Source organism: Aquarana catesbeiana, linkage group LG04 (assembly GCF_042186555.1).
Source record: "Aquarana catesbeiana isolate 2022-GZ linkage group LG04, ASM4218655v1, whole genome shotgun sequence".
In the NCBI taxonomy this organism is placed as follows: domain Eukaryota; kingdom Metazoa; phylum Chordata; class Amphibia; order Anura; family Ranidae; genus Aquarana; species Aquarana catesbeiana.
The window spans coordinates 691,141,741-691,154,035 of NC_133327.1; the positions used below are offsets into that span (position 1 = coordinate 691,141,741).

Genomic DNA, 12,295 nt, shown 5'->3' on the forward strand with positions numbered 1-12,295 from the left:
TCGCTAACCACTTCAAAAATAAGATTGATACAATTCGTGATGAAATCACTCTACAGGTATCTCCCCCAGTTAACACCCCACGTCAACAGGTACAATTAACACTCCCCCTATTCAAATCTGCTACTATAGACGAAGCTGCTAAACTCCTTTCTAATTCCCACCTAACCACCTGTCCCCTGGACCCTATTCCCTCTCAAATACTACGGTCACCTTCTCACTCCATCCTACACTCTCTAACCCACATCTTCAATCTCTCCCTCTCTTCTGACATCTTCCCCAATGCTCTAAAACAAGCACTGGTCACCCCCATACTTAAAAAGCCGTCCTTGGACCCTGCCAATCCTAACAATCTACGCCCTATCTCCTTGCTCCCCTTTTCCGCTAAACTCCTTGAACGCCTGGTTTACAACCAACTGAGTGACCACCTTATAAAGAATTACCTTCTTGATCCCCTTCAGTCTGGATTTTGCCCTCAACACTCCACAGAAACTGCTCTTCTAAAACTCACAAATGACCTACTAACCTCAAAAACCAACGGACACTATTCTGTACTTCTACTTCTGGATCTTTCAGCTGCCTTTGACACGGTTGACCACCCCCTCCTCCTCCAAAAACTTTACTCCCTCGGTCTCCGTGACTGTACTCTTCAGTGGCTCTCATCCTACCTATCCCAACGCACCTTCAGTGTCACTTACAATTCTACTTCCTCCTTTCCTCTTCCCTTCTTGTCGGGGTCCCCCCCAAGGTTCTGTTCTTGGACCTCCCTTATTTTTAATCTACACCTCTTCCCCAGGTCAGCTGATAGCCTCTCACGGCTTTCAATATCATTTCTACGCTGATGACACCCAAATCTATCTCTCCACCCCTCAACTCACTCCATCAGTCTCCTCACACATCACTAACTTACTAACCAACATATCTGTATGGATGTCACACCACTTCCTCAAACTCAACTTGTTCAAAACTGAGCTTATAATATTTCCTCCCCCACGTGCCTCTTCCCCTGACTTGTCTGTCAAGAGCAATGGCAAAACCATCCACCCGTCCCCCCATGTCAGGGTGCTAGGTGTTATCCTGGATTCTGAACTCTCCTTTCAGCCCCACATCCAATCACTTTCCAAAGCTTGCCGCCTCAACCTCCGCAACATCTCTAAACTACGTCCCTTTCTAACCAATGAAACCACAAAGCTTCTGATTCACTCGCCTCGGTTACTGCAACTCCCTTCTCATTGGCTTACCTTTATATACACAATCCCCTTTTCAGTCCATCATGAATGCTGCTGCCAGACTCATCCACCTTACAAACTGCAATTTTGTTTATAAGAGTTTTTACAGATGCCCTATTTTTTAACATTACAAGACTTAAAAATGATAGCAAATGATGAAAAAACACAAACATTTTTTTTAAAAACTTGTAATTGCTTGCTATGCTTCATAGACCATTTATATACACCTAATGAGCATGATCCAATCCAATACACCACTAGCATTGCTGTTAGCCAAAGTACAGTATAATTGGAATTTGACCTAATATGTTGTTAGATTTCAACCAGATGACCCCACCATTGAGCTTCACCCCTGACTTGATCAAACATAGCTGCATGAAATTTAGGGTTGGGGTTAGGGTTTTAGTTTCCTATTTTAGGAAAACTAAAAGTTTTGGGTTAGGGGGTTAGGGTTAGTGTTTTCCCCTTGAAAAACAAGTTTAGGGTTATGGTAAGTGTTATGGTTTCCCATTAGGGTTAGGGTTTCTGGTTAGGGTTTCCCATTAGGGTTAGGGGGTTATGGTTAGGGTTCTCCCCTTGAAGAACAAGTTTAGGGTTATGGTAAGTCTTATGGTTTCCCGTTAGGGTTTCCGATTAGGGTTAGGGGGTTATGGTTAGTGTTAGGGTTTTCATCTTGAAAAACAAGTTTAGGGTTATGGTAAGTGTTATGGTTTCCCGTTAGGGTTTCCCATTAGGGTTAGGGGGTTAGGGTTTTCCCCTTGAAGAACAAGTTTAGGGTTATGGTAAGTGTTATGGTTTCCCGTTAGGGTTAGGGTTTGTGGTTAGTGTTAGGGTTTCCCATTAGGGTTAGGGGGTTAGAGTTATGGTTTCCCCTTGAAGAACAATTTTAGGGTTATGGTAAGTGTTATGGTTTTCCATTAGGGTTAGGGTTTCTGGTTAGGGTTAGGGTTTCCCATTAGGGTTAGGGGTTATGGTTATGGTTTTCCCCTTAAAGAACAAGTTTAGGGTTATGGTAAGTGTTATGGTTTCCTGTTAGGGTTTCCGGTTAGGGTTTCCCATTAGGGTTAGGGGGTTATGGTTAAGGTTAGGGTTTTCCCCTTGAAGAACAAGTTTAGGGTTATGGTAAGTGTTATGGTTTCCAGTTAGGGTTAGGGTTTCTGGTTAGGGTTTCCTATTAGGGTTAGGGGGTTATGGTTAGGGTTTTCACCTTGAAAAACAAGTTTAGGGATATGGTAAGTGTTATGGTTTCCAGTTAGGGTTAGGGTTTCTGGTTAGGGTTTCCCATTAGGATTAGGGGGTTATGGTTAGGGTTATGGTAAGTGTTATGGTTTCCAGTTAGGGTTAGGGTTTCTGGTTAGGGTTTCCCATTAGGATTAGGGGGTTATGGTTAGGGTTATGGTAAGTGTTATGGTTTCCCGTTAGGGTTAGGGGTTATGGTTAGGGTTTTCCCCTTGAAGAACAAGTTTAGGGTTATGGTAAGTGTTATGGTTTCCCGTTAGGGTTTCTGGTTAGTGTTAGGGTTTCCCATTAGGGTTAGGGGGTTAGGGTTAGGTTTTTCACCTTGAAGAACAAGTTTAGGGTTATGGTAAGTGTTATGGTTTCCCATTAGTGTTAGGGTTTCCCATTAGGGTTAGAGGTTATGGTTAGAGTTTTCCCCTTGAAGAACAAGTTTAGGTTTATGGTAAGTGTTATGGTTTCCCGTTAGGGTTTCTGGTTAGGGTTTCCCATAAGGGTTAGGGGGGGTAATAGTTAGGGTTTTCCCCTTGAAGAACAAGTTTAGGATTATGGTAAGTGTTATGGTTTCCCGTTAGGGTTTCTCATTAGGGTTAGGGTTTTCCCCTTGAAGAACAAGTTAGGGTTTCCCATTAGGGTTTCCCATTAGGGTTAGGGTTTTCCCCTTGAAGAACCCGCCATAATGCCGCAGTCACAATAAAAATCGCTGATCGCCGCCATTAGTAGTAAAAAAAAAAAATTATTAATAAAAATGCCATAAAACTATCCCCTATTTTGTAGACGCTATAACTTTTGCGCAAACCAATCAATAAACGCTTATTGCGATTTTTTTTTTTTTTTTTACCAAAAATATGTAGAAGAATACGTATCGGCCTAAACTAAGGAAAAAAAAATATTTTTTTATATATTTTTTGGGGATATTTATTATAGCAAAAAGTAAAAAATATTGCTTTTTTTTCAAAATTGTCGCTCTTTTTTTGTTTATAGCGAAAAAAGTAAAAACCGCAGAGGCAATCAAATACCACCAAAAGAAAGCTCCATTTGTGGAGAAAAAAAGGACGTCAATTTTGTTTGGGAGCCACGTCGCACGACCGCGCAATTGTCAGTTAATGCGACGTGGTGCCGAATCGCAAAAAAACGCTCTGGTCTTTGGCCAGCCAAATGGTCCGGGGGGTTTAAGTGGTTAAAAATTAACTATATTAAAAAAAATTGCAATTAAATTTTGCATAAAAAAGACAAAATAAATAATTTAAAAAAATGAAATTACATATACAGCTTATAAAAAAAATAAACAAAAAAATATACTAATCAATTGCAATTTAAAAATTAAATATACTAAAAAATTAGCATTTTTTTCCTCACATATGCGCATTATGGGATCCATAGTAAAAGCACCGAAATTGAGGTAGATACAAGTACACTGCGGCTCTCTCATCTGCTGCTACTCACTCTGGTCTCACAGAATGGCTGAAATAGTTAAATAATACTGTTTTTTTTGGGCTTTGGGAGGGTCCTATGATGTTATCTTAAGACGCAAACGCGGCAAAACGGGCGTTTTTAAATGCTGATTTGAAGCTGTCAAAAAATTTGTTCAGAGAAGGTTGCCTCAGCGTCCCGTGTACATTAAGCCTAAAGGATCCATCTTCCTGTGCTTCCTATAGGCCTATTGCCCTTTTAAATGTAGATTTTAAGATTCTGACAAAGCCTATTTCTAGGCGATTACAACCGTTGTTGTCTAATATCATTGACTCCGATCAGACGGGGTTCATGTCTGGTAGGACTACACATGTGAATTTGAGGAGATTATATAACAATACTCATGCCTCACATCTTAATATAGGTTCTAAGCATAGGCGTGCGCACAGGGTGTGCCGGGTGTGCCTGGGCACACCCTAATCACCTCATGTTCATTAGCATTATCCAGGAGCAGCCCCCGGGTGGGTGGTTGGGGGTGCCAGTGGCCAGTGTAAATGCCCCCATTATATTAAAGTCTAGGTTCAACCGTAGGAACATGTTACACTCGTATTTAGGGTGTACCGGAATATGCTCTCAATCAACCGTCTCCCACCATCAGAGCCCCCCTTCCTGTGACAGCAGGTGGCGTTCATGTGTGTTTGAACTTTGGAGCGCACACCTATGGTTCTAAGGTTATTGCCTCCTTAGATATAGAGAAGGCTTTTGACACTTTGGAGTGGCCCTTTTTGTGGGAGGTACTCCGCAGAATGGGCTTTCCGATGGTGTTTATAAAATGGTTGCAGGTTTTGTATAGAAATCCAGCCGCTGCAGTGAAGATGGGGGGAGGATTATTAAACACCTTCTCATTGTTTAGGGGAACCCGGCAGGGCTGCCCTCTTTCTCCGTCCCTTTATGCTATGGAGCCTGTGGCAGAAGCTCTACGTACCTCCCCCCAATATTAAGGGATTGGGTGGTTGGAGGAGAGGGTAGCCTTGTACTTAGATGACCTTTTATTATTTTTAAATGATGCTGGACCCTCTCTTCAAGGGGCTCTGAAGATATTGGACTCCTTTTCAATAGTTACAGGGCTGAAGGTAAATTGGAGTAAGTCTATGTTGTCCCCAATAGATATGGAGAACCGCAATACGGCCTTGAAGGATACCCCATGGGTGGAGAACTTCAAATATTTAGGAGTTGTAATTTCCCGCCAAGCTTCAGAATTTACCTCTTTGAATCTAACTCCGATATTGGGAGACATTGGGTCAAAACTGAAACCATGGAAGTCTTTACCATTGTCTTTATTGGGACGAATTAATCTTTTAAAAATGAAAATTATACCAAAATTCATGTACTTATTTAGACACTCTCCCCAGTGCCTCCCTATGTCCTTCTTTACAAAATTAAATCAACTTTTTTCATCGTTTCTATGGGGAACAAAGAGCCCCAGGTATAAACTAACCACTCTGATGCACCCTTGTGAACAGGGAGGTCTAGCCTTTCCGGACTTATATAAATATTTTTTGGCCACCCAGCTGGTTACGGCCACATGGTGGCTAAATCCTGATTTATATAACCCCTCTACCCGGCTGGAAGTGGCAGTAGTAGGCTCCATGGATGCTCTTAAGGCTCTTCTATTTAGGGGTCTTAGGGCACCATATTTGTTGACTCCTTCATTGCTTACTACTATGCGAGCCTGGGAGGCCAGTCATAGATGTGAGCATTACCCTAAAGATGCTTTTTCTCCAAACGCACCTTTATGGTTTAATCCCACCCTTCCTCAATTTAGACACCGGAGCCTATTGCCTGGACTAAATATAATATAAAAATACTCTCTCGGGTGATTACCGATCACAAACTATCCACTTTTTCTATACTAACTTTCGACTTTTAATGCTCCAAATTCCCATTTATTTAGATATTTTCAGCTTCATCACACCTTTTATACACAATTTCAACAGGACAGTTTAAAGATTGAACAATCTGCTTTAGAACTAGCGCTTAGGTCCGAGTGTTTGGATAGGCCTACCTCCAGATTGTATTCTCACCTTATATTAACCACTTCAATACCGGGGGGCACTTATACCCCTTCCTGCCCAGACCAATGTTCAACTTTCAGCGCTGTCGCAGTTTGAAGGACAATTGTGTGGTCATACAACACTGTACCCAAACTAAATCTTTATCATTTTGTTCCTTTCTTTTGGTGGTATTTGATCACCTCTGCAGTTTTTTCATTTTTTGCTAAACAAGTAAAAAAAGACCGAAAATTTTGAAAAAAATAAAAGTTTTGCTTTTGTTATAAAATTTTGTAAATAAGTAAGTTTTCTCTTTCACTGATGGGCACTGATAAGGCGGCACTGACAGGCACTGATAAAGGGGTACCGATGAGGTGGCACCAATGAGGGGGCACTGACAATGGGCACTGGTAGGCAGCACTGATGGGTGGCACTGATATGCAGCACTGATGGGCATTGATAGGCGGCACTGATGAGCACTCATGGGTGGCACTGGTGGGCACTGATAAGCGACACTGACGGGCACTGAAAGGCTGCAAAGATGGGTTCTTATGGGTGGCACTGATAGGCGGCACTGATGGGCATTGATACGTGGCACTGATATGAGGCACTGATAGGCATCCCTGGTGGCACTGGCAGTGGTAGGCATTGTGAGCGGGAACTGATTGGCAGCTGCCTGGGCACAAATTAGTACTTCCCTGGGGGTCTAGGGGGGGCATACCCGGTGGTCCAGTGTGGATGGCCATCCTGGTGGTCCTGGGCGGCATGATGGTGGTCCTGGGTGGGATCCGAGGGGGGCTGTGCTGATAAACAATCAGCACAGACCCCCGTCAGGAGAGCAGCCAATCGGCTCTCCTCTACTCGCGTCTGACAGACGTGAGTGAGGAAATGCCGATCAACGGCTCTTCCTATTTTCATCGTGATCAGCCGTGATTGGACACAGCTGATCACGTGGTAAAGAGTCTCCGTCAGAGACTCTTTACCTAGATCGGAGTTGCAGGATGTCAGACTGACACACCACAACAACGATCGCCACGGTGCGCGCCCCCGGGGAGCGCGCAGCGCCTTAATATCCTGAGGACGTCATATGACGCCCAGTCAGGATATTGAAACCACTTTGCCGCCGCCGTCGTTCTGCTATATGGCGGGCGGCAAGTGGTTAATCTCTATCTTGCCATTAGAGGCTCTTAGAGCTGGGTGGGTGCGAGATATACCAGATCTGGGTATGGAGGATTGGAGGGGTGTGCGGAAAGCCATTGCGTTGCATTGGAAGAAGCCTCGGTCTCCTACGCTCTCATATTGGAAACAATTGGTAAATAATAATCTTCCATTATATAGAGATACGTATATGAACAGGGGTTGTCCTAGTAAGTATGATAAAGTGTGGGCCAAGTGGTTGGATAAACCGCTTACAGCATCAAATGGCCACGGGGGCCATTCATTACCCATAACATATGAACTTTTATGATTATAGGTTTGGATCCATTGCGGAGAGAAGGAACTAATGCTTGTCTCTCTTTTTTTTTTGTTACACTGGATTTTGAACTTGTTTTTATTTATATTTTCGGTTCAATGTGTATGTTTTTTTGTTGTGATTTGTGTTGTTTGTTTGTTAAGATAATTAATAAAAAAAATTTCTAAAAAAAAAAAAAAAAAAAAAAAAAAAAAATGTATATAGTGGATCAAAACAATTTTTTTTTTTTTGCTCTGCACGTGTCTCGTTCTATTGCAGGCTGCAGAGAGTACCAACATTACCTCTTATAATAATGTATATCAATAATATAAAACCGGCTTGTCTACCTTCCAGCGTTTACTTCCCTCTCGCTTCCTCTGCAGGTGATGGCGATCGCTCCGACGCACTACATCTGGCAGCGAGAACGCTCTGAACAGCATAGCGGTGCAGTGAGAAACTATAATCCGGATGAATCTCATTTTCCCCGCGGCCCTTCAGCTACACCTCCAGACTGCTTCGTGTGCGGAAAAAAAGGACGCCTCGTGGCCCTGGGATTATCCGGCTCCTCGTCATCCTCATCCGACACTTCACCCATGGAAAAAAAAGTACCACAGGGTTCTCCAAAACCAACAGCCGACCCACAACCGTCCTGCCACTACTTCCAAGGTTTGCCCCTCTCTGTGAAATATTTACACTAGGCGGTGTAGCAATTTATCGTAAATGTTTTTTTTTATTATTTCAATAAGTTCGTGTTTATTCAAAGTGGTCAGCGTTTTCCTGAGCCTAGAGCAGGGATATGCAATTAGCGGACCTCCAGCTGTTGCAGAACTACAAGTCCCATGAGGCATAGCAAGGAAAGTCTCATGTGTTCTGTCAGATTGGGCGACCCGTCAAAACTTGTAACGCAAGTGACGTTCCGTCGCAGCCATCTTGGTACACCCCACACTCGCCCACACTAACCCTGCAGTCTTAGGTCGCCAAGCGGACATCTTTTTGCACCCACCAAAATGTTGCATTTCACACGTATTTTTACCACTAAACTGAGTTTATAACGTGAAATACAGTATTTAGAAGTCCGTAACACCGTTTTGATGTTGAATTTTAAAAGTGTTCTGTCAGACCGCTGCTTTTAAAATTCATCTTCAAAACAGTGTCACGGCTTTCTAAATACTGTATTTCACGATATAAGCTCAGTTTAGTGGTAAAAATAAGTGTGCAATGCAAGGTTTCGGTGGGTGTAAAAAGATGTCCGCTTGGCCACTTCAGACTGTAGGCTTAGTGTGGGTGAGTGCGGGGTGTACCAAGATGGCTGTGACGGAACTTCACTTTTGTTAAGAATTCTGACGGGTCGCCTAATCTGACGGAACACAACCATGACTCCCAAAGGCAGAGGTACGATGGGACTTGTAATTCCGCAACAGCTGGAGGGCCCGCAGGTTGGACAACCATGGCCTAGAAGCTGGAGAGGTCTTAAAAATTGGGAACACTTTCTAAATGATCACTCCCCCTTTCACACACACATGCAAAATGAAATACCAATACAGATGTCAAATTGTGGCCTTCAGCTACCAGGCAGTATTTACAGCCACTGTTGTATGCCCCGCATACTACCATACATGCATAGACGCCCGCCCGCAGCAGATTCTCTAAGGCCTGCCTGGCGGAGGAGGGGACTACAGCAGGGAGTAAAGCAAAAGAGAAGCGCCTCCGGGTCAGAATCAGTTTAAAAGCTTTATTATACAAAACGAGTATGTCTGCTTACATGGATAAAAGGCAAGTAGAGCACAGATCCCTCTGGTAGTGATGTCGCTGCGTGTATGCCTGTAAATCAGCTCATGTCCGGGGGAGAGAGGGGAGACAATCCCATCCAGCAGGTTGTGTGCACTCCGTCCCTGGGATGAGAACGAGGCTTGGCTCGTGTGAGTGGTGGAACGCAGGCCTCCAACGTGGTGACGTCACAAGCAGTGCAACGTTTCGGCGCATGCGCTCTGTATGTCAGAGGCGCGCGCCTTCTTCAAGCATTGAGGATAAAGGCTCATAGGAGCCTTATATGTGCCCAGTGGGGGAGCCATCTAGTGGAGATTGCGTATTATAACGCAACCTAAATAGAAAGGCTCCACCAAAAATGAATGAAAGAGAGGTATAATATGATCTATTAAAATATAAATGAGAGGGGGAAAAGGGGGTGGGGCGAAGGAAGGGGGGGGAAGAGGGAAGGGGGGGCGCCGTGGGGAAATAAAAACGAAAATTAAAAATTGTATGTGTATAAAAAAGAACTAATAAAAAAGGTATATATGTGCATATGTATACACTGACCTCTGCAGAGCCACTGTATGCAGACGGCAGTATATAGATAATCTCTGGCTCTGCAGGGGTCAGTGTATACATATGCACATATATACCTTTTTTATTAGTTCTTTTTTATACACATACAATTTTTAATTTTCGTTTTTATTTCCCCACGGCGCCCCCCCTTCCCTCTTCCCCCCCCTTCCTTCGTCATCCCCCCCTCCTTTTCCCCCTCTCATTTATATTTTAATAGATCATATTATACCTCTCTTTCATTCATGTTTGGTGGAGCCTTTCTATTTAGGTTGCGTTATAATACGCAATCTCCACTAGATGGCTCCCCCACTGGGCACATATAAGGCTCCTATGAGCCTTTTATCCTCAATGCTTGAAGAAGGCTCGCGCCTGTGATATACAGAGCGCATGCGCCGAAACATCGTCGCACTGCTTGTGACATCACCACGTTGGAGGCCTGCGTTCCACCACTCACACGAGCCAAGCCTTGTTCTCATCCCAGGGACGGAGTGCACACAACCTGCTGGACGGGATTGTCTCCCCTCTCTCCCCCGGACATGAGCTGATTTACAGGCATACACGCAGCAACATCACTACCAGAGGGATCTGTGCTCTACTTGCCTTTTATCCATGTAAGCGGACATACTCGTTTTGTATAATAAAGCTTTTACACTGATTCTGACCCGGAGGCGCTTTTTTCCTTACATGTTTGGAGCCTGCTTCACGCTTCCCTGGATAGCTTGCCCTGGAATAGAGACTGTTTCAAGCCTATACAAAAGGTTTTTTGTTCATTTTTTTCCCCTTAATCTCATTCGGACACTGTTTACAAGCCATCCATTCCCCCAGAGGACTTTTGTATTGTAACTATTTCATATATAGCAACAGCGCTACCTACTTACATGTTTTTACAGCAGGGAGTACCAGGTGACACCATGTGAGGCCTGTATTGTCCAGTGGTCCCCGGGTGGGGAGGAGGGGACCAGGGCAGGGAGTACCAGGTGACACCATCTGAGGCCTGTATTGTCCAGTGGTCCCTGGGTGGGGAGGAGGGGACCACGGCAGGGAGTACCAGGTGACACCATGTGAGGCCTGTATTGTCCAGTGGTCCCTGGGTGGGGAGGAGGGGACCACGGCAGGGAGTACCAGGTGACACCATCTGAGGCCTGTATTGTCCAGTGGTCCCCGGGTGGGGAGGAGGGGACCACGGCAGGGAGTACCAGGTGACACCATGTGAGGCCTGTATTGTCCAGTGGTCCCTGGGTGGGGAGGAGGGGACCACGGCAGGGAGTACCAGGTGACACCATGTGAGGCCTGTATTGTCCAGTGGTCCCTGGGTAGGGAGGAGGGGACCAGGGCAGGGAGTACCAGGTGACACCATCTGAGGAATGTATTGTCCAGTGGTCCCTGGGTGGGGAGGAGGGGACCACGGCAGGGAGTACCAGGTGACACCATCTGAGGCCTGTATTGTCCAGTGGTCCCTGGGTGGGGAGGAGGGGACCACGGCAGGGAGTACCAGGTGACACCATCTGAGGCCTGTATTGTCCAGTGGTCCCTGGGTAGGGAGGAGGGGACCACGGCAGGGAGTACCAGGTGACACCATCTGAGGCCTGTATTGTCCAGTGGTCCCTGGGTAGGGAGGAGGGGACCAGGGCAGGGAGTACCAGGTGACACCATCTGAGGAATGTATTGTCCAGTGGTCCCTGGGTGGGGAGGAGGGGACCAGGGCAGGGAGTACCAGGTGACACCATCTGAGGCCTGTATTGACCATTTGACAGTTCGCACTGCGATATGTAAACTGATCTGGGGGTGTCATTAACTTTCTATTGACACCCACAGCGGTCCTCATAGGGCAGTGTGAACTGCCTGCGAGTTCTATGCGATGTGGGAACCGGCACTGGAATCGCACTGGTGTGAACTGACACTCCGACAAGAAAAGCATCAACATCAGTACATTTGATTCATCATCATAACATTTTTAGAGGTATTTATCCACTTGACCTCCAGAAGATTGAGGCTCGATTCACACTGGTGCGATGCGGGAAACCCTGCCAATCCAGTGCGGGTTCCCGCATCGCACCCGAATCGCTGGCGGTTCACACTGCCCTTTGCGAACCGCTGCGGGAGTCAATACAAAGTTAATGAACCCCCCAGATCAGTTCTCAGATCGCAGTGTGAACTGTGAATTCGGACAGGAATCAGATGGCATTGGTTGTGAACACCCAATGTGATCCTATTCTGGTGCGGACAAAAATAAAGGATCCTGCACGAGTTTGGTCCAAATGCGATGCGAACTCAGCTACACGGTTTGTATGGCTGAATTCGCATTGCACAGAAAATCGCATGAGATCTGCACAGCAATGCAGTCTGGCATCGCACAAGTGTGAACCGGCCCTTTACCCTCCCCCCCAATAAGTTTATATTGATTGGTTTGCATGCAAGTTATAGCGCCTAAAAAAAAATGGGATATGTACTGAAATTTTTTTAATGGGGGCGATCAGCGTCTTATAGCGGGATGGCATGCAATCTCATACCAACTGCCACTGACATCACCAATTACATTATTACAGTGATCAGTGGTAATAATATGCACTGTCACTGTACTAATGACACTG

At 45.2% G+C, this 12,295-nt stretch overlaps 2 protein-coding genes across 3 annotated transcripts in view; one reads left to right on the forward strand and one right to left on the reverse strand.

Annotated features, from left to right (window-relative positions):
- PPP1CB (protein phosphatase 1 catalytic subunit beta) overlaps nucleotides 1-12,295 on the reverse strand; it is a 336,969-nt gene that overhangs the window by 119,866 nt on the left and 204,808 nt on the right. The window lies entirely within an intron of this gene.
- SPDYA (speedy/RINGO cell cycle regulator family member A) overlaps nucleotides 1-12,295 on the forward strand; it is a 44,316-nt gene that overhangs the window by 30,349 nt on the left and 1,672 nt on the right. Inside the window, exon 6 of the mRNA XM_073628795.1 lies at nucleotides 7,763-8,045. Coding sequence (XP_073484896.1) covers nucleotides 7,763-8,045 — 283 coding nt within the window. The remainder of the gene's footprint in view (nucleotides 1-7,762; nucleotides 8,046-12,295) is intronic.